Source organism: Cydia strobilella, chromosome 12, assembly GCF_947568885.1.
Source record: "Cydia strobilella chromosome 12, ilCydStro3.1, whole genome shotgun sequence".
Classification (NCBI taxonomy): domain Eukaryota; kingdom Metazoa; phylum Arthropoda; class Insecta; order Lepidoptera; family Tortricidae; genus Cydia; species Cydia strobilella.
The window spans coordinates 11,860,346-11,883,089 of record NC_086052.1 but is presented as its reverse complement, the minus strand read 5'-3'; the positions used below and the strand labels follow the sequence as shown (position 1 = coordinate 11,883,089).

Sequence of the window (22,744 nt, the reverse complement as noted above, 5' to 3'; positions counted from 1 at the left end):
GACGGTATAGAAAGAAGGACGACAATCTCTTATTTTTGGCAGAACGGTTGCAAAAGTGACCAGCTTTCAGCTATAAATAATAACTAATCTCTCCGATGGCGCTAGGTAGGCTCTGGGGCTCAGAATAATGACATGAACTATAGAGGTATAATAATAATATAGAGATGAAAGGGGGGGAGGGGGCAACAAATAACCCGGCCAAATTACGTAGGTTGTTTTTCGTATGTTGTCAGGAATGTTAAAACGTGTTTCTAATTTTGTCGCATTGCGTATGTACGATACAGGGGCGTAGCTAGTGGATATGGCACTATTTATTAATCTGTGATATGGCGCCCGGGGCAGTCACCAAATTTGCGCCCCCTGACGACTGACAAGTTTCCCTACTGCTGCCTTTTGCCCATTTTGGCGCCCCCCCCCCCCCCCCCTTAGATGGCGCCCGGGGCACTTGCCCCCATTGCCCCCCCCCCTTTCGCCACTGGTACGATACGCTACGACGGGCTAAGAATAAAGAGAGGCTTTACGAGCTGGTGTGGTAAAAAGAATTAACGTTTCGAGACTCGTTTCTTGTCGTATGTATATCTATTTTATTTAAGACTTAACTTAGTGGCTACTTGGAGAGCAAGCGGTTTTAGGTAGAGTGCACCATGAATGACTGTAGTACATAAAAGTGACAATAATCCCGTGAAAACTAGTAGGTAGTTTACATATCTCTTTTCTAGGGGTAAATGTTTCCTCGTGGTTAAAAACAGTGAAATCATCAGACTTATACATTTAGCTTTTTATTACCTAAATATAACATGGGTTTTACAGAAACAGCTCAATTGTTCCTTCTTCGTGTTGGTTTCCTAGCAGTGGGCTTCTTAAATACTTCCTCATCTTCCTTTTGTTGCTCCTCTTCATCTAAAAGAAACATTTTTATTTCATATTACTAAAACTAACTACTTGTAATTACCTTAGCAAAGAGGGATTAGACGAAAACAATAAAATAAAACTTTTAGTAAATATTATGTAGTCAAACTGGGTACCTAATGATTCTCCGAATAATTTTTAGCAGATTATCGATTCGCAGACAACGATTCGCCGAACATCGGTTCGCAGAGTGATTTATTTGCAGATGTAACTTTTGGTCGACTAACGTTACGCAGACTCTTGGTTCGCATACAGTTCAGTTCGCTTCTGTGTAAATTAGCAGAACTATTATTGGACGATTTTCATTTGGCAGAGTAATCTTTTCGTTTAAGCAATGTTTAGTCGAATAACGTTTCACATTTTATACATCGTTATTTTCGAAATAAAAACTTCTTACAAAAAAAAACCGTCTTCAAAAAGGATGAACTAAAATATAATCCTTTTTTAAGTATATGCGTTAAGTATATCTATAAAAAGTAAGTTACGTAGACGTTAGCGAATATGTAGTGCCAAACTCGTGGTAAGGCTACAGTTGCACTACATCAAATTGGTGGTTTTCGGGAGGAAATGCTTTAGTTACTTTAGAAAACAACGAAATCACTATACAGGTGCCTTTAAAATTTGAAAGTTCCCTCAATTCCTCAAGGTTCCCATCATCAGATCAGAACCAGATTAATATGGCACCACCTTGAAGGTATCTCCTTTCAAACAGAAACAAAAAAAAAACAAATCGAACCACGGGTCTCGGAGTAACCGGTGAACATAAAGCCTGACCAGTAATATATGATCATTGTCAAGAGGGCGTTGTTCATTCTCATGTATAGGGTGACAGTTCAGTATAGTATGAAAAAATTAGTTCCAGTGAAATTCCGCAACATGGCGCGTGATCGTATATTCCTGGTCAGGCTTTACTTAAAAACCGGACAAGTGCGAGTCGAACTCGCCTACCGAGGGTTCCGTACTTTTTAGTATTTCTTGTTATAGCGACAACAGAAATACATCATCTGTGAAAATTTCAACTGTCTAGTCATCACGGTTGATAAGATACAGCCTGGTGACAGACAGACAGACGGACAGAGGAGTCTTAGTAATAGGGTCCCGTTTTTACCCTTTGGGCAAGGAACCCTAAAAAATAACATAGCCACAACCGAATTTTTAACCTAACTATGAAAGCATAGTGTAGGTATATGTTAAATTAAAACCTATACAATATAGGTTTTAATTTTATAGTAACTTCTGTTAGTGAACATAAGTAGACAATTAAATGTATCAAAACCATCTTTATCAGACTCAAACTAAGTTATTGTGGAGGTTAGTCATGTCCTAGTCTAGCCATAAATAAGAGAGAAGTTCTGCTAGCCTATTGTGTTTCGACCAATGGTTTCTCGGGTAATTATGACAGTTTCCAAATGATTATTCTACGAATAGTAAATATGCGTATCAATTGCTCTGCTTATTGACTACTCTTGCAAACGACTATTATGCGTAATGAGATTCTGCCAATCGTTACTAGGCCAAAAAATCCGTCGGCAAATCGTTGTCGGCGAAACAAAAATCGGCGAATTTTTTTCCGGCATATCAATAGGGCACCAGTCAAACTGTTTACTGTTCAAAAAACAAATAAAAGTAGTGTTTATACCTGATTCGTCCGAATCATTCGCAATCGCCTTGACGACTCTCGGTCTGGCTTTTCTGCTAGATTTTCTAACCGACTGAGGTGTTCCTTCAGTGTTAAGGGGCGGTTCATTCTGAAAATAATGTACATCATTTCAAAATGTCATTTTTATTACACATGTCATGGCAAAAAGGCCGAGTAAGGGATATAGCGAGTAACTAATAGGGAATATTACGCGAAACTCCGAGGTGTCGCGCACCGCGAAACATTCCTCTATCTTGTCTCCTAGCTCCGCTACTAGTGCCTGCAGTCTCACCTCGTCGGGACTGGAGGAGGAGCGGCGGCGGTTGCGGCGCGCGGGCTTGCGGCGCGGCGTGGCGCGGGGCGCGGCCGCGGCCGGCGTGCAAGGCGCGCCAGGCTCCCCGGTCGAGCCCTCCGAGGTGTCGCGCACCGCGAAACATTCCTCTATCTTGTCTCCTAGCTCCGCTACTAGTGCCTGTAGTCTCACCTCGTCGGGACTGGAGGAGGAGCGGCGGCGGTTGCGGCGCGCGGGCTTGCGGCGCGGCGTGGCGCGGGGCGCGGCCGCGGCCGGCGTGCAAGGCGCGCCAGGCTCCCCGGTCGAGCCCTCCGAGGTGTCGCGCACCGCGAAACATTCCTCTATCTTGTCTCCTAGCTCCGCTACTAGTGCCTGTAGTCTCACCTCGTCGGGACTGGAGGAGGAGCGGCGGCGGTTGCGGCGCGCGGGCTTGCGGCGCGGCGTGGCGCGGGGCGCGGCCGCGGCCGGCGTGCAAGGCGCGCCAGGCTCCCCGGTCGAGCCCTCCGAGGTGTCGCGCACCGCGAAACATTCCTCTATCTTGTCTCCTAGCTCCGCTACTAGTGCCTGTAGTCTCACCTCGTCGGGACTGGAGGAGGAGCGGCGGCGGTTGCGGCGCGCGGGCTTGCGGCGCGGCGTGGCGCGGGGCGCGGCCGCGGCCGGCGTGCAAGGCGCGCCAGGCTCCCCGGTCGAGCCCTCCGAGGTGTCGCGCACCGCGAAACATTCCTCTATCTTGTCTCCTAGCTCCGCTACTAGTGCCTGTAGTCTCACCTCGTCGGGACTGGAGGAGGAGCGGCGGCGGTTGCGGCGCGCGGGCTTGCGGCGCGGCGTGGCGCGGGGCGCGGCCGCGGCCGGCGTGCAAGGCGCGCCAGGCTCCCCGGTCGAGCCCTCCGAGGTGTCGCGCACCGCGAAACATTCCTCTATCTTGTCTCCTAGCTCCGCTACTAGTGCCTGTAGTCTCACCTCGTCGGGACTGGAGGAGGAGCGGCGGCGGTTGCGGCGCGCGGGCTTGCGGCGCGGCGTGGCGCGGGGCGCGGCCGCGGCCGGCGTGCAAGGCGCGCCAGGCTCCCCGGTCGAGCCCTCCGAGGTGTCGCGCACCGCGAAACATTCCTCTATCTTGTCTCCTAGCTCCGCTACTAGTGCCTGTAGTCTCACCTCGTCGGGACTGGAGGAGGAGCGGCGGCGGTTGCGGCGCGCGGGCTTGCGGCGCGGCGTGGCGCGGGGCGCGGCCGCGGCCGGCGTGCAAGGCGCGCCAGGCTCCCCGGTCGAGCCCTCCGAGGTGTCGCGCACCGCGAAACATTCCTCTATCTTGTCTCCTAGCTCCGCTACTAGTGCCTGTAGTCTCACCTCGTCGGGACTGGAGGAGGAGCGGCGGCGGTTGCGGCGCGCGGGCTTGCGGCGCGGCGTGGCGCGGGGCGCGGCCGCGGCCGGCGTGCAAGGCGCGCCAGGCTCCCCGGTCGAGCCCTCCGAGGTGTCGCGCACCGCGAAACATTCCTCTATCTTGTCTCCTAGCTCCGCTACTAGTGCCTGTAGTCTCACCTCGTCGGGACTGGAGGAGGAGCGGCGGCGGTTGCGGCGCGCGGGCTTGCGGCGCGGCGTGGCGCGGGGCGCGGCCGCGGCCGGCGTGCAAGGCGCGCCAGGCTCCCCGGTCGAGCCCTCCGAGGTGTCGCGCACCGCGAAACATTCCTCTATCTTGTCTCCTAGCTCCGCTACTAGTGCCTAACACGCATAATAAAGAAAAAACCATGTTGTATTATAAAGTAGGATGATTCAATGTTTTAAAAGCGGAATCTTTAAAAAGTTGGGCGAGTACTTGGACAGTTCACTTCACTACACTTTGAACAATAGCTTGCCCTTGTCAATGCCAATGGTTGACTGGCAAAGGTTGTCCCTAAAACTTCTAAGGCAAATGAATTTATCGTTGAGAGCAAATTTTTTTTTTTTCATAATTTGTAAAGTTTTCAATCAAAAGGTACCACATTGTCGCTTAACACAAGGACGACAACTGATTGTATCTTTATACGAAAAACCAGTCAGAGCGTCCTTATGGCAAGCGTCAATGTGGTACCTTTTGCTTGAAAACGACACATTTACACATTACCCACCTTTACTTCATTCTTAGCCATTTTCGACGCATTAGCCATGATAGTGTGGAAGGATTGCATGACGCCATTGCAGTGCAGTTTGTCCTTGTAACAGTCCAGGTTCTCGATCAGTTTCTTGAGCGTCCGTTCGTTGTAGTTGAACAAGGACAGACAGAAGGCGAGGTCGCGCCACTGCCGTTCTTCGGTAGACATCTTGAATCGTTGGCACAGCTTCTCTACGAGGGCCTCAGTCTGGCGGTCCTTCTGTATAAGCGATGTGATATATCTGAAAAAAAAAAGACAGCGTTTGTTAAATGAACTGTTTATGGTATCAACTGACATAAATCTAAAATCTCAGTGACGGTGACAACAGATAACAAAAAACTATAGTATCGTAACATACACATTTTGCTTAGTGAGAGAGTGAGAGGGGTATTCTGTGATCTTACCAAGGCATTCGATTGTGTTGATCACGAACTGGAATCATACGGTGTACGTGGTACAGCTTGGAATCTGTTTAATTCATACCTCACTTAACGTTCCCAGTATGTTGAGATCGGAAAAACTCAAGAGTATAATTCAATCGGATGAAACTATCATAAAATACGGCGTTCCACAAGGATCTGTGTTAAGCCCTCTACTTTTTATTATATTAATTAATGATTTACCACGCTGTATTACCACTGGAACGCCGTATCTTTATGCTAACGATACCAGCATCATTATTAAAGCTCGCACTGAACATGAATTAAACATGAAAATGCAGAAATGCTGGTCGGATTTCTGTGAGTGGTTCTCGGCAAACTGTTTAAAAATGAACTGTGATAAAAGTTTTTATATGATGTTTCGTCGTGGGTTTAATAGCCCAGATCCTATTTGTAACATTCCTATTACAAAATCAGACTGCATTACATTTCTAGGTGTCGAATTAGACCCATTTTTAAGATGGCACAAACAAACTGAAAGTCTCCAACCGGCTGGCCAGTGCTTGTTATGCTTTAAAAAGCCTATCCAGTTGTGCAGATAGTGAGACTCTGAAAATGGTTTATTATGCATATTTTGAGAGTATTATGAGGTATTGCATAGAAGTCTGGGATAATGGCATAAATATATAAGATGTCCTCATAAAACAGAAAAAAGCTCTACGGTTTCTTGTAGGATGTTCTGGTGTACCTGACACGCATATATATATATTTGTAGAGCATAAAATTTTAACTGCTATTTCTCTCTACCTTTACTCTATATGCCTATATGTATTTAAAAATAAAGACCAATTTAAAACAGCCAGACAGAATGTTCGTATGAATTTTAGAATTAAGGATGACATGTTAGTAATTAAAAGTAATTTTAGATATTTTGACAAGAGTTAACACAACACCGCAGTAAGGGTGTATAATAAATTAGATAAAGATATAAAGGAATGCCAGGATCTAAAAACATTTGAAAGAAAACTGAAACAATATTTTATTAGTAAGCCCTATTATTCCATCAAAGAATATTCTGCTAGAGCTTTAGATTAATATTAATATCTGACATTTATATATTTTCTTTAACTTATTCTCTTAATTTTATTGGCAATTTATGAATGAACTGACATATAATATACATATAATTTAATATTATTATTATATTTTACTATTTTTTTTATTGTAATGTATTTTCTTTGAGATTGTGTAATTAATTTTGACATTACCGGTGGTGTAATGTGTCATATAAATGTATTTTCATGCATTATACTATGGTTTTATGTGCAAATAAACGATTGATTGATTGATTAATGCACATTGGACCAAGATATTGGATAGGTGGTGGTGGACGAATAAACGCTATCCATCTATCTATCTAAACTTCTTGTGCTCTATTTACAAAAGTTGGCTAGACTAAAGCGAGTCATTTACTTCATTGTTAGAACTTATAACCAACGAGGATTCGCCCCACTACGGAGCAACGGGCTCCCCTCACGGAGCAAGAATGCTACGCTAGTGTTATACTTACTTCATAATAACTCTGTATTGTTCCTCCGGCACGTTGAGCTCCGGGTCGCTGAGCCGCGAGATGATGTCCGGCATCACGTTGTACAGCGCGTTGCCTTTCTGAGAGAGCTGCTTGAAGAACAGACGCGTCATTGACGCGATCTTTGCGTCCTTGTCGGCGCAGCATAATGCCATATCTGCAATCTGGCCCTGTAGAGTACATCACAGGTTTATATTCTTTGCCCTGACGTTCATTTGTAGTCGAATGTACCAAAAAGTTAAAAACCGGCCTATTGCGAGTCGGACTCGCGCACGAAGGGTTCCGTACATTACGCAGAAACGGCAAAAAAATCACGTTTGTTGTATGAGAGCCCCCCTTAAATATTTATTTTATTCGGTTTTTAGTATTTGTTGTTATAACGGCAACAGAAATACATCATTTGTGAAAATTTCAACTGTCTAGCTACCACGTTTCATTAGATACAGCCTGGTGACAGACGAACAGACAGACAGCGGAATCTTAGTAATAAGTCAGTAGGTCAGTTTTTACCCTTTGGGTACGGAACCCTAAAAAGCAGGCAGTATGGTCCTACTCTGTTTATCTGACTTCCGACTGTTTGTTTATATTTGTTTTCCAATTTCCAATGGTCCAAATGACCGATTTTATAAACCGTTAACATAAAAGTCAATAATAGTAAAAAAAAAAACTCGTCTATAGAAAGTGTTAGAGTAGGCAAGTAAACGCACGGTACCTTCACCCGCACCATCTCATGTAGCACAAGGAACGAGAGCATCTTCACTGCGCACTGACGCACTTCCAACTCCTCGTCGCTTAAGCTATAAACAAAACTTAAGTTTATCGCATGTATCGAGTTAAAACTGACACCGATTGGCGTTACTCGGACAGGCTATACCAGGAAAATAAATATCTAGAGGATATAACCAAACGGAGTAGCCATTAACAGGCGTTCCCCTCTGTCAAAAATAGTCGGCCAATGGTCATACACAATGTATGGACTGAGATAAACATCTGACATGGCTATTTCTACGTTACGTATACGTTTGACGTTCCCCTCCCCCGCAAAAATCGGCACTTTCTTGTACAGAAAATTACAGACAAGGCGTCTCCGTTTACATCCTCTAAGAATAAATAGGTTGAAAAATAAGGAAGATGGAAAGTCTAGAAGCAATTTAACGATGTATACGCAGATAAAGACACGGGCAGAGAATTTATTTACTAATAGGGGATTTTAAAATTAATATTTCATGGTACTTACATCTGGTAAATATGTCGGGTCCAAGGTTGGGTGAGATTAGGGAAACGTAGCGTAAGATCAGCGAACGCTATAGTGAGATTGGTCCGCAGCGCCACATTCCGTGAACGTGTCAGTACTGTCACCATCAACTGCAGGCCCTCGTCGCACACAGTGCTCGATACCAGCATGAATCTGCAAAAAATCTCGAGTTGTATTAATTAAATCAACAGATTAAAAACTGTAATAGATGTCATATATTAAAGAAAAAGTGACGAAGCCCTCCAGTGGTGAAGGACAACAGAGTTAATCATAATGTACTAAAAGTAAAACACTGATAAGTTTAGGAATATTTATCAGTTAACTATTACGGCTATGTTGACTTTGGCCGAGATTCGCATTGGAAATTTTGGTGGTGTAAGAAGTGTAGAGGCAATATATACTGTTCATAGAAAAAAATATGTATTTAGGGGTCATAAAAATTAAGGGCCGCATGTCTCCTTAAAAACGGAGTCACACGGGGTAAGCAGAAGTAGCTCTAACATCTCTTATGATTATGAGACGTGGTATTGCACATAGAGTATCCATATAGGTGTAGCGAGTCCAACTATGGCGTCGTATACGCAATATATTGCGCGAGCAACGTTACCTAGTGAAGGTGAGAGCGACGGCAGCCTGTAGCGCGGGCGGTGCGCGCGCCGGGTTGGCGAGCAGATGGCGCAGGAGCGGCACGTAGCGAGCCAGCGCCGTGCTCGACCCCACAATATATTGCGCGAGCAACGTTACCTAGTGAAGGTGAGAGCGACGGCAGCCTGTAGCGCGGGCGGTGCGCGCGCCGGGTTGGCGAGCAGATGGCGCAGGAGCGGCACGTAGCGAGCCAGCGCCGTGCTCGACCCCACAATATATTGCGCGAGCAACGTTACCTAGTGAAGGTGAGAGCGACGGCAGCCTGTAGCGCGGGCGGTGCGCGCGCCGGGTTGGCGAGCAGATGGCGCAGGAGCGGCACGTAGCGAGCCAGCGCCGTGCTCGACCCCACAATATATTGCGCAAGCAACGTTACCTAGTGAAGGTGAGAGCGACGGCAGCCTGTAGCGCGGGCGGTGCGCGCGCCGGGTTGGCGAGCAGATGGCGCAGGAGCGGCACGTAGCGAGCCAGCGCCGTGCTCGACCCCACAATATATTGCGCGAGCAACGTTACCTAGTGAAGGTGAGAGCGACGGCAGCCTGTAGCGCGGGCGGCGCGCGCGCCGGTTGGCGAGCAGATGGCGCAGGAGCGGCACGTAGCGAGCCAGCGCCGTGCTCGACCCCACAATATATTGCGCGAGCAACGTTACCTAGTGAAGGTGAGAGCGACGGCAGCCTGTAGCGCGGGCGGTGCGCGCGCCGGGTTGGCGAGCAGATGGCGCAGGAGCGGCACGTAGCGAGCCAGCGCCGTGCTCGACCCCACAATATATTGCGCAAGCAACGTTACCTAGTGAAGGTGAGAGCGACGGCAACCTGTAGCGCGGGCGGTGCGCGCGCCGGGTTGGCGAGCAGATGGCGCAGGAGCGGCACGTAGCGAGCCAGCGCCGTGCTCGACCCCACAATATATTGCGCGAGCAACGTTACCTAGTGAAGGTGAGAGCGACGGCAGCCTGTAGCGCGGGCGGCGCGCGCGCCGGGTTGGCGAGCAGATGGCGCAGGAGCGGCACGTAGCGAGCCAGCGCCGTGCTCGACCCCACAATATATTGCGCGAGCAACGTTACCTAGTGAAGGTGAGAGCGACGGCAGCCTGTAGCGCGGGCGGCGCGCGCGCCGGGTTGGCGAGCAGATGGCGCAGGAGCGGCACGTAGCGAGCCAGCGCCGTGCTCGACCCCACAATCTGAAAATTATTCTATTATTCTATTACCAGACTCCGTATTTAAATACTAAAATAAATAAAACTATAAACATCCCTCTTTTGGGAGATGTAATACTTACTGAAAAATACAGTATGATACAATCTGTCTATTCCCCATTCCACTGAAAAGTGACTTTTGCCAAACTATAGAAATAACTACAAACATTGAGAGCACTAACCTCTCGCTCGCACACGCCGCGCACGTACTCTGCGTCCGCGTCGTCCGCTACCGCGCCTTCTAGCCCTGTTTCGTCTTCCGTCATCGTAGTGTTTGTCTGGGCAAAAAATATAAAAATCAATAGTTTTATTTTAGAAACGCTTTAAAAACAAATCCAAACTTGACCTTTTGACCTTCGACCTCGAGCAACAGCAACCAATGAATGTTACAATGAATTGTTTACTGTTTACACTCACAGATGGGCCCTTGGAGACGCTGGCGGAGCGCTGGCCGCGGCTAGAGGCGCTCGCTCCGGACGCGTTCATGAGCGTCTGGCGGCGCAGGTCGTCCACTCGCCCCTTCCGACCTGGAGTGGCGAACGCGCCAGCTTTCTTCTTCCGCTTTTCCTCTAATTTGCGGTCTTCACGGACCTAAATTGTTAATTGTTGTTAAAACATTTAGATAATAAAAATAAATGAATAAAAACAGCATGATTTTCTTACATTATTTTACTACTTTACAAATCGTTTGAACTGGTCCCTACTGCGTTCTTTTTTATTATTATTTAGAATACAAACAGTCACATATACAAATGGATTTGTAGTACAATGTAGTGTACTTAACATACTTAAGAAACAGACCTAGAGGTTAGAGAGGAGGCATTATTAAGTATATAATGTTAACATACATAATAATAGCAGAAAGAAAATGAAATGAAGAACCATATCTACTTAAATTCTGTTTACCAGTCTTCAGAGCAAAATCATTTTATTTAGGTGAGGTAAATTTTCATGTTTAGATTGTTCACAGTAAGGAGTATAAAAGCTAGGCTAACCTGATTTCTTCTCCTCAGCTCACTGTACACTGACACATCGAGGTAGATGAGTTGTTGGAACGCCACTTGTCCCAGCGTGAACACGAAGCGAGTGAGCAGTTCAACCGGCAGAGAAACCTCCTCTTCATTCTCGCCCTGTTTCACCATCGTCTGCTGCACCCTTCTATGCATTTCCGCTAATATCTTCGCACAGACAATCTCAGGCGTATCACATATCGCGTAAATCGCTTCGATAGAATAAGCCGCAAACGACGTGAACTTGTTAATTTTAGAAAATGTTTCTAACAAACTATCGTAAATTGAGGTAAATATCTGATGAGCAGCCGGATATCTTTTATTCTTCTTACTCAATGATAGTAATAGTTGAGCGCTCAGGTTCCTGGAATTGTAGTCGCCCGTCAAGCCGTGGGTTTGTATGACTTCAAGGTTAGCGAGTGCTACGGAGGGTTTCGCTTTGGAAACCATTACGAGGAGCGCCAGCGCTGCGTAGCTGTCCATATCTGTGGTTCCGTCGATTTTCTTCATAAATATTTCCCAGAACACCTAAACAAGAGTAAAACGTTTGTAAACATACGGTTTTAAGCCTGAAGCAGGAAGTTAGTTATTGGCGCAGCCGGTAGGATCAATATTTTTGCTTCAATTATTTTGATCAAAAGTCTAGCTGGTTAAACATCGCAGTAACAATAGAATTAACCAACTATACTTATTCCTTATTATATTTATTTTTTGTGTAATTATACTAGTAACTAGAGCAAGAAAAAGGCAGCACGATTTTCTCTGACTATTGTCAAGTGTCATGCCAAACTACATCCACACACCTTCACTTGAACTTAGTAACTGACAAGGACTCTGAAACACGTGAGACACGATAAGTGGTTACCTGGATGATGGACGGAGTGATGTCCCCCTTGTCGACCCACTGGTCGACGAGGTGGTCGAGAGCGAGCGCACTGCTGCGGTCAATAGTGGACACTAGAGAGACTAGTTTACGCGCGATATTGACCGCCCGGGCGCGCTCCGGCTTGCTGTCGCATTCTAAATACATGTCGCGGTAGGCGCGCTCAACGGCTTGTCGTTTCTCCTGTACACGGATAAATATTTGTTATATAGTTGGAAGCTGACGAAATAGGTAAAGTCAAAGAACGAATTCTAACTAATGCTCCAGTTATATTGGCATTATCACTATGCATCACAACTATTGAAATATCTTTGGTGGTAGCTGAATAGCGCGGTGTTCATTCATTATAACTTAAGACTTATTAAGTACCAGTACGACATGAAACAAATGAAGTAAAACTGGTGCACCTGGGTCAAAACTCTTTTCGTTGTCCCCAAAAAATGTGACGGAGTGGAGCTTTTTCTATGGGGTCAAATTTTGTTTTTAATTTTTCTTAAGAGAATTATAATCTACAGCTAGAAGACAACAGCACTAAACTTTTTTTAATTATTTCATAAAAGACAAAAATAGAAGCGTGACAGAGTGGTCGAAAACAAGACAACAAAAAGAATTTTAACCCACCTATTAAAACTATAAGATAATATGAGAGCATTGAGAGTGTACTGACCTGATCAGGCGACCATACAAGCAACAGCATATTAGCTACGCCAGTCTTGGCCGCCTCGATATTGAAGTGGTGAGCCGCAGTGAAGAACTCTATGGCCTCATTAACATCGCCTGCCTGCTTCGACATCAGCAAACTATTAATCAAAGGTACCGCCTCGGTAACCATTCTGCTGAAATGCACCGACTCTTGCAAGAAAGCCACTATGGCTTCCTTTTCTTCTAACTTTTTGTATAGGGCCAATTCGTTTTCACATTGCTGGGTTAGTGTTATAGACTGACGTCTGTCTGGTATCACAAAAATGTTCTTCAGAAGAGCCACAAAATATTCCACCTGAAATGACAATGATTTTAATTATATTAAAAAAATTCATTACGCATTACTCTAATATCGCGGCAAAGCTCTAAAAAAGTTTAATAAATTGTAAAAAAGTCTTGTGAACGCTACAGTTTTATAGAATATAAATATGATTATGGGAAACTTTGTAGGAGCAAGTTTGGGAACAAATCAAATTATTTTATTAAATATTTTGATTTGTGTTTTTTAAGTAGTCACACTACTATATATAAATTAATTTATTTATTTATTACTGTAATATTAATAACTGTAATAGATGTCATATATTAAAGAAAAAGTGACGAAGCCCTCCAGTGGTGAAGGCCGGATTCGAACCGGCGTCTTTAGCTATCGCGGCTAACGCCATTAACCCCTAGGCCACCCCGCCACGAAATACAAATACAAAAATACAAAATACAAAAGTTCTTTATTTAATAAATTAGCAATATATAATGATTTAAAGGGATGGAGCCGCCCAGTAAGCATAAGAATGCCTGTGTCGGGAGACACCGCTCTTCCCTAACTATGTTTTTACATAGAAACAATAACACGACTAATACAATCAATTCTAAATTTAACATGCTAACTATAAACTATAACTATGTAAATAAAGTAACCTAAACTAAACAAACATATAGATTAATCTAACATTTTAGAATTAACATTTATATTACATTAGGAATTAAAAGAAACACAATTTAAAAAGTTACATGTAGATGTATGAAATAATATGAGCGTAAAGAGAGATCTTTTCTGTGTGTGTGTATGTGTGATGTGAGTGTAGGTGTGTATGTGCGTGTGTGTGCATGTGCGTGTGCATGTGTGTTTGTGTGCGATTGTTTAGATTCAACGTAGTAAGTTCTCTGTCTCATCATATGATTTAGTTTTTAGCCAATGTGCTAGGAGCTTTTTACACTCATGGTAAGATTTGGAGTGTATGTCTAGTAATTTATTAATTTTATTGTAAAGGTGTGCGGATTTTATGTTAAACTGTGAGCTAGCAAATGAGGTTCTAGTTTTAGATGGATTAGCTATATTGACGATCAATCTTTTCTTTTTGTAGTTTGGGTTGAATGGTAGAGTCCTATGTTTTTTTAGGGAAGTCTGCAGAATGTACAATTTTCTGACAGATAGAAGTCCACTAATTTGGTATAGTAGTTCAGTAGGAAATTTGTAGGAGCAATTTGATGATGTTTTACTTACTTGGTCACTTTTTTCCATGCTGCATCTCAAATACCTGGCTTCAGGATATTGCCTCTCTGTATGTTTAACAATCAAGTATGCCTTGAAATAGTTCTTCTCTCGCAAATGCTTTCTAATCGAGTCATACAAGTTATCTAGTGAAGCCTGTGATAGGTCAGGTTCGTCTTGCGTCAAAGTGTTCATTCCTTCGTTAATAGCAGCTACAATATCATTTTTAATTTTCTCCCACTTTTCTACTAACTTTGGATCTGGCCCTGGATTCAATTTTTTCTGCAGATCGTCTAATATTTTCTGCTCGGTTTCTAGTTGTTCTTCTAATATTTCTAACTTCAATTGGCCGGAGAAAGGGTTGCATTCCAAAAATACCTACAATAGATAATAAGCACTTAGCTATAAGATACAAAATAAAAGTGTTAGTAACTATATAACATCAATGAAAGCTGGAAAAGAAACCCTGGCATAACATATATACAAGAACTTGTGATGCTTGGTCACAGGACATCATGAAAGTTGATTGTACCTTCAGCAACTGTATGGCTGCCTTCCTAACAATAGCAGCCTTGTCCCTCAACCGGCCAATGGCGCGTTCCAGCACTACTCTCTGCCTGGTCACGGGCACGCTGTTTTCGCGCTGCAGGCGGCACCAGAACTGCAATACCTGACCGAAAACAGACAAATATTATTAGTAATACCTTTTAACCAACAACACCACATGTTGTTTTAAAAAACGGGCCAAGTGCGAGTCGGACTTGCGCACAAAGTTACCATTACGCAAAAAACGGCAAATATTATTCTGTACACACGTACCTTGTGGCGCACGTAGGCGGACAGGTCGTGCATGTGCTCGTAGAGGTCGTCGAGGAAGTCATCTCTCTGGGCGCGCTGCTCGTCGGACAGACCCTCGCCGCGCAGCTCCGCGCTGAGCGCTCACACGTACCTTGTGGCGCACGTAGGCGGACAGGTCGTGCATGTGCTCGTAGAGGTCGTCGAGGAAGTCATCTCTCTGGGCGCGCTGCTTGTCGGACAGACCCTCGCCGCGCAGCTCCGCGCTGAGCGCTCACACGTACCCTGTGGCGCACGTAGGCGGACAGGTCGTGCATGTGCTCGTAGAGGTCGTCGAGGAAGTCATCTCTCTGGGCGCGCTGCTCGTCGGACAGACCCTCGCAGCGCAGCTCCGCGCTGAGCGCTCACACGTACCTTGTGGCGCACGTAGGCGGACAGGTCGTGCATGTGCTCGTAGAGGTCGTCGAGGAAGTCATCTCTCTGGGCGCGCTGCTCGTCGGACAGACCCTCGCCGCGCAGCTCCGCGCTGAGCGCTCACACGTACCTTGTGGCGCACGTAGGCGGACAGGTCGTGCATGTGCTCGTAGAGGTCGTCGAGGAAGTCATCTCTCTGGGCGCGCTGCTCGTCGGACAGACCCTCGCCGCGCAGCTCCGCGCTGAGCGCTCACACGTACCTTGTGGCGCACGTAGGCGGACAGGTCGTGCATGTGCTCGTAGAGGTCGTCGAGGAAGTCATCTCTCTGGGCGCGCTGCTTGTCGGACAGACCCTCGCCGCGCAGCTCCGCGCTGAGCGCTCACACGTACCTTGTGGCGCACGTAGGCGGACAGGTCGTGCATGTGCTCGTAGAGGTCGTCGAGGAAGTCATCTCTCTGGGCGCGCTGCTCGTCGGACAAACCCTCGCCGCGCAGCTCCGCGCTGAGCGCTCACACGTACCCTGTGGCGCACGTAGGCGGACAGGTCGTGCATGTGCTCGTAGAGGTCGTCGAGGAAGTCATCTCTCTGGGCGCGCTGCTCGTCGGACAGACCCTCGCAGCGCAGCTCCGCGCTGAGCGCTCACACGTACCTTGTGGCGCACGTAGGCGGACAGGTCGTGCATGTGCTCGTAGAGGTCGTCGAGGAAGTCATCTCTCTGGGCGCGCTGCTTGTCGGACAGACACTCGCCGCGCAGCTCCGCGCTTAGCGCTCACACGTACCTTGTGGCGCACGTAGGCGGACAGGTCGTGCATGTGCTCGTAGAGGTCGTCGAGGAAGTCATCTCTCTGGGCGCGCTGCTCGTCGGACAGACCCTCGCCGCGCAGCTCCGCGCTGAGCGCTCACACGTACCCTGTGGCGCACGTAGGCGGACAGGTCGTGCATGTGCTCGTAGAGGTCGTCGAGGAAGTCATCTCTCTGGGCGCGCTGCTCGTCGGACAGACCCTCGCCGCGCAGCTCCGCGCTGAGCGCTCACACGTACCTTGTGGCGCACGTAGGCGGACAGGTCGTGCATGTGCTCGTAAAGGTCGTCGAGGAAGTCATCTCTCTGGGCGCGCTGCTTGTCGGACAGACCCTCGCCGCGCAGCTCCGCGCTGAGCGCTCACACGTACCTTGTGGCGCACGTAGGCGGACAGGTCGTGCATGTGCTCGTAGAGGTCGTCGAGGAAGTCATCTCTCTGGGCGCGCTGCTCGTCGGACAGACCCTCGCCGCGCAGCTCCGCGCTGAGCGCTCACACGTACCTTGTGGCGCACGTAGGCGGACAGGTCGTGCATGTGCTCGTAAAGGTCGTCGAGGAAGTCATCTCTCTGGGCGCGCTGCTTGTCGGACAGACCCTCGCCGCGCAGCTCCGCGCTGAGCGCTCACACGTACCTTGTGGCGCACGTAGGCGGACAGGTCGTGCATGTGCTCGTAGAGGTCGTCGAGGAAGTCATCTCTCTGGGCGCGCTGCTCGTCGGACAGACCCTCGCCGCGCAGCTCCGCGCTGAGCGCTCACACGTACCTTGTGGCGCACGTAGGCGGACAGGTCGTGCATGTGCTCGTAGAGGTCGTCGAGGAAGTCATCTCTCTGGGCGCGCTGCTCGTCGGACAAACCCTCGCCGCGCAGCTCCGCGCTGAGCGCTCACACGTACCTTGTGGCGCACGTAGGCGGACAGGTCGTGCATGTGCTCGTAGAGGTCGTCGAGGAAGTCATCTCTCTGGGCGCGCTGCTCGTCGGACAGACCCTCGCCGCGCAGCTCCGCGCTGAGCGCTCACACGTACCTTGTGGCGCACGTAGGCGGACAGGTCGTGCATGTGCTCGTAGAGGTCGTCGAGGAAGTCATCTCTCTGGGCGCGCTGCTCGTCGGACACACCCTCGCCGCGCAGCTCCGCGCTGAGCGCTCACACGTACCTTGTGGCGCACGTAGGCGGACAGGTCGTGCATGTGCTCGTAGAGGTCGTCGAGGAAGTCATCTCTCTGGGCGCGCTGCTCGTCGGACAGATCCTCGCCGCGCAGCTCTACGCTGAGCGCCTCGCACATCATGCCGAGCACGCTGATACGCAGTGTGTATGACTGTAACATTCATGCTTTATTTTACTAAATAAAATAAAGAGAATACGGTTATAATTATAACACCTACGAACGTGTTATGCTATTTCAGTCAGTCTCAGTACAAAAAGTACTGAGATTGACTGAAGTAGGATGACAAATACGAATGTTTCCGAGAAAATACGATGGCAAAGGATTGTTCGCTACATCTGTACGCACGTATGACTCCACTAGAGTTGTAAATGGCTGCGGTAGCTGCTTAACATCAAGCGGGCCGCTTGTTCGTTTACCATTGTCGTGGTTTAAAATATAAGCATTTCAACTGTGAAATTTGACTTTCGAACTGAGATTTAAAAGAAGAGGCCATACAATCGCTGCTTGTTTGTAATAATCGTTACAATAGGGTATTAAGACTGTATTGAAAATAAATTAATTTACACCATGCATGAAATAAAGTAAGCAGTTGCTTTACCACATTATTTATATTTTATAACCCATATAAAACTATAAAGAGTAGGTAATTTGATCGTGACGTCGCATGCTAGTGTTTCATACAAATTCCATAAAAAGAAACTGATTTGACTAGTAGTCAAATACCCTACCCTATTGCGAAATTATTAACTAGGTAGGTTCTGTTACCTCATCACTTTCCAGATATGACTGCAATGTGGTAATAGCGGAGGTCATTTCTTTAGGTAGTTCCTTGGTGAGCTCGAGTAGGAAGGTGCCGCAGTTTCTGGCCGCGCCCTGTTCCGTGGCCACACCCGCGTTCTCCTCGTCACTCGTCGCTAGAGCTTCTGCTATTTCACGCACCTATACAAACGAAAACGTTATGTAGTTAATATTTTTTAAGTCTTCCATGAGGAACCTACAGCTTTTGTAATATATGATTATACAAATACCGCCAAAAAAACTGTTCTTGAGCTTCTAAAGGAATTATCACATCTGTATGAACAATTATATAAAAAACAATCGGTTAGCACAGTGTAGTATTCCAAAGAAATGTGTTACCATCTGAGGTCCAAATGTTCCTATTTCAAAATCTTTGGTCAGCTGCACAACTCCAGCACAAATTGGAGACACGGAGTGTTCCGCCATTTGAAGAACCTGAGGATGCGAAACGTGCATAGGAAACTTAACAAACTACAATGGCACATAATAAATTAAAAATATATCTACAAGTTTTTTTTACAGCATTTCATTGTACCAGCCTCTTAAGGAGTTTTATCTATTACAATTAATGTTACATTGACCAGAAAGCTCATCTGAGGTCAGTGTCCTTAGGCTTTATAGTTGGCGGGAGTAGCTTAAAGAATCTATGCTCACCTGCACAAGCTTGATGAGGCATGAAGTTCCATGGTTATATTTTTTAATGAGTACTCCAAGTACTTGGAAGACAGTCTCTCTCACTGCTTTGTTTTTGATTATTTGTTCTTCTAACGCTTTGTAGCAAGGTTCAGAAACCATCCTAAAAGTAAAATATATTTTTCACCTCAGCAGCTCGAACAAGCCTACTTTCCTCACTCCAGCGAGTGAAACAATGTAGCTTTTTAATTTAGTGAAGGCCATGAACTGCCACTTCATACTTTTATTATGGTATGGCATGGTATCGTATCGTTTGGTATGGTATGGTATCGTATAGTATCGTATCGTATAGTATCATATCGTATCGTTTGGTATGGTATGGTATGGTATCGTATGGTATCGTATCGTATAGTATCGTATCGTATCGTTTGGTATGGTATGGTATGGTATCGTATAGTATCGTATCGTATCGTTTGGTATGGTATGGGGTATGGTATCGTATCGTATCGTTTGGTATGGTATGGTATGGTATCGTATCGTATCGTTTGGTATGGTATGGTATGGTATGGTATGGTATCGTATCGTATCGTATCGTATCGTATCGTATCGTATGGTATCGTATCGTATCGTATGGTATGGTATGGTATTATATTACATATTAAATTACATTTTTTTTCTGTTTATTCTGTGTAATTCGAAATACATTTTAACCTTTAATATGTTCTCACTACTGAGGTGAAAAATTATGCGTGCAACACGAGAGCAAAGTTATTTTACATCTCGTGTTTTTGAGTCCCTCGCTACGCTCAAGATTATACTTTAGAATCACTCGCTTCGCTTGTGATTCAATTATAGAATCTTTCGCTTTCTCGGGACTCAAAATAAACACTCGCAAGAAAAACCAACTTTCCTCTCTTGTTGCACAAATAACTATATACATTTTTACTAGGCAGGTCCACTCATGATATAGGCACTGTGGCCGCACATACAGTCAGCAAAACAATCTGCTTGGCACCCCTTACATCTTCCTGTTGTCAGTAAAACGTATAGTGAGACATTTTGAATCTGTTTTGACTATTTGACAAGGGTTAAAAATTTGTATGCGAGTCCCTTGCCTTTTGACCTGGTTATTTCTAGGGAATTGCCTAAGAAGAGGTTAAGTTTTAGTTGCTGATGTAGGCGGCCTGGCCACGACATTGGTCTTAGGCGGCGAGCGGTGCGGCGGGCGGCGCGGCAAGGTAGAGCGGCGCGGCGAGCATGCCACAACTTCGCAGTAGCGTTGGCGGCATCGAGCGAATGGGACGTACTCAAGTGTTTAAAAATTTCTTTGTCAAAAGTGGCTCTTCAGTGCCTCGACAGCAGCTCATATTATTTCATGAGAGATATTTTAAATATAAGAGAAGGTGTGCACGAACTTAATAGACGCTGTTATATGTACGTACGCGAATTTAGAGTGTTTTACGAAGAATATAGAAAGCATCCCGCAAAATTTTACGAGTATACTAGAGCGAGTGTAGAAGCAGGAAAATTTTATTTTATTTCTTCCCACAACCTTTTAATTACGTGCCGCAACTTATGTTTAGGTAGTTTCGACATCCAAATTGAAGGGCTATTAAATATTTCCGTGACAAACACTCCCGTGTCCATTATCGCGCGCGAATATTATAAAAAAATTTGTTCTACGAGTCACCGCCCGATGCGTACCGCCACTAAGACCGGTCGCGCCGCTGTGAGTCGTGGCCGCGTTCCTCGCGCCGCTGCCGCAGGTCGCGCAATGTCGTGGCCAGGCAGTAATTGAAGCGTTTTCGAATGGTTTATTAGAATATTGTAGACGAACCATGAACCATATAGTTCAGCTAATTGGGAATATTAATATTCAACATACTCGAATATGTAAGGATATAACAAATCTTACGTTACAAAGTTATCTTCTGCCAGTGGAGGGTCCCACAGGCGATTCAAAGGTTGTTGAAGCACTAAATGCAAAGTCACAAGAGCAGCTTGCTTATCAGATTCAGTCCAGCCACAAAACTCTTCATCTTCTGTTGCCTTCTTCCCCTTTTTACCCAAAGTGAGTTTGGTGGAGTTCTAGAACATGGAAAACGTTGAAGGTATGTTATTTAATACATTTTCAACCTAACTCATACTAAGATATAAAAAGGAGATGGATATTGTGTGGTTAATATGAATGATAAGGCTAAAATATTGGAAAAGTTTAACATGCCAGGCTAGGCACATGGAACTGAAATATTTCATTTGAAATAAAAATATATTAGGGATAATATATAGGGATAATGTGGGAAAAAGGTCTAATATAATGTGTACAAAGTTATGTAGTTATGATCAATACACTTACATCAGCTGCTAACTTAACATCTTTAGTTTTCATTATTTGTGTATACAGATACATGACCATTTTCACTATATTCAGGTTCTTCACTCTAAGATCTGCATCTAGCTCTTGATCCTGCATAATCAATTCAATATGACTGCACAAGGCTTTAGCAGTTCTGACAAGGTGGTCAAACCCTTAAAAAAAACACAAACAATATATTTATTTAGTTATTTTTATGTTATTTATTTGGAGATCCAACAGCTGTGACATTAACATAGAAATTATAATAGATACAGGAAGCCAATTATAGGAACTCACAGGTAGTGGACATGATACTAAACTAATAGGTACTATACTAAGGTTACGCACTATCACAGCTTCATATGGGAACAGAGCAAACACAAATGATACCTAATATGGATAATTTGGGAGTAACTAAAATAGAAATTAACTTAGCAATATAATGAAGACTTAGGTAAGAAAAAAAAGAATAATACATAAGTAAGTAATAGGCATTCAATTAGTATTAGACTTCATAAAGTCTGTAAAATACAGGTAAAATAAGATCTATATGCAGCACCACAAAAATTTCTCGCGTTCTTGCATACAAACTTTTATACAAGGCAGGGGAAGTCAGATTTATTTGCAGCTAACTGTACAAGGTACTTACCTTTATTGATGATGTTCCATTCAAGCTTGTTACCATGGACAATAATAGAAAAATATGTATCAAAATGCTCCAGTATGTATTCGACGCCTTCGGCATTATACGCTCTTGCCGCATCTATAAGAGAATTATAATGTAGTATGTTCTACAAATAAAGATACTGAAACCATGATTACGATAAGCAAATAAGAGCATACCTTGTATTTTGGACAAAAGCACTCTTATCTGCACCACATCTTCGACATGATATTGTCCGACATGAGACTCCAATAACTCATCCTTTTGCACAGGTATTGCAAATTCAAAGTGGCTCATTTTGAACACAACTGTTAGTGTTTAACCCTTAGAGTAAGCTCGATCCACATTTGCCTAATCACTTTAGTAAGGTAGAACGTATTTATGAAAGTTTTTATTTTCGCTACGAAGTTATAGGTAATATTACTAATATTAAAAGCCACTGTACATTTCACACTAACAATTCTAACAAATACAAACCGCGATCAACTACATTCTAACCGCAGTAACCGCGATGTAAACATCAAAGCTATGCATCAAAGTTCAAACGGAATTTATTCGAAATTTGAACATTTGACGTTTTCGTTTAGAGCTTTCGTTCAGAAATCGGATGAAGAAAATGTTTTTTTTAAAGAGCTCTCCACATTCATGCGCGAATCACGGCGCGCAGCCGCGAACGTAAGTGTAGCGTCAATTTCGCAGATTGTACACGCCTTTGCGCCTAGTTACCCGTTTTTTGTCGGATTATTAGCCCGCGTCAAAGGAGACGCGAAGCGCGAACTGGCAAGACCCCACATTACACACTATTTTGACTCATATGTGGCAAGATAAATAATAATTATATTATATAAAGCGGCTATATTTTACGGTTTTACAACCAAACAAAATGGAAAAATAGCTAAATCACGTATGATGCCATAGATAACTGGCAGTTAAACTCGATCAGCTGATACTTTTCCGCCATCTTGGCGTGAACTTAACTGCGAAATCGCCGTGAAATTTGCGAGTGTGGAGTCATA

At 45.3% G+C, this 22,744-nt stretch overlaps 1 protein-coding gene across 1 annotated transcript; it reads right to left on the bottom strand.

Moving 5' to 3' along the window:
- Window positions 1-770: 770 nt before the first annotated feature.
- On the bottom strand, window positions 771-22,333 carry LOC134746138 (condensin complex subunit 1). Its single transcript, XM_063680425.1, has 23 exons — window positions 21,908-22,333; window positions 21,714-21,827; window positions 21,065-21,237; window positions 20,624-20,796; window positions 18,730-18,871; window positions 18,415-18,510; window positions 18,043-18,216; window positions 17,266-17,427; window positions 14,639-14,776; window positions 14,119-14,484; window positions 12,583-12,912; window positions 11,898-12,098; window positions 11,018-11,560; window positions 10,440-10,613; window positions 10,205-10,300; window positions 9,892-10,007; window positions 8,172-8,342; window positions 7,647-7,731; window positions 6,917-7,104; window positions 4,943-5,207; window positions 4,377-4,556; window positions 2,549-2,657; window positions 771-900 (listed from the first exon to the last, which is right to left on the bottom strand). The coding sequence occupies exons 1-23, from the start codon at window positions 22,023-22,025 to the stop codon at window positions 818-820; spliced, it is 4,197 nt and encodes a 1,398-aa protein (XP_063536495.1). The 5' UTR covers window positions 22,026-22,333; the 3' UTR covers window positions 771-817.
- Between the last annotated feature and the right edge of the window lie 411 nt (window positions 22,334-22,744).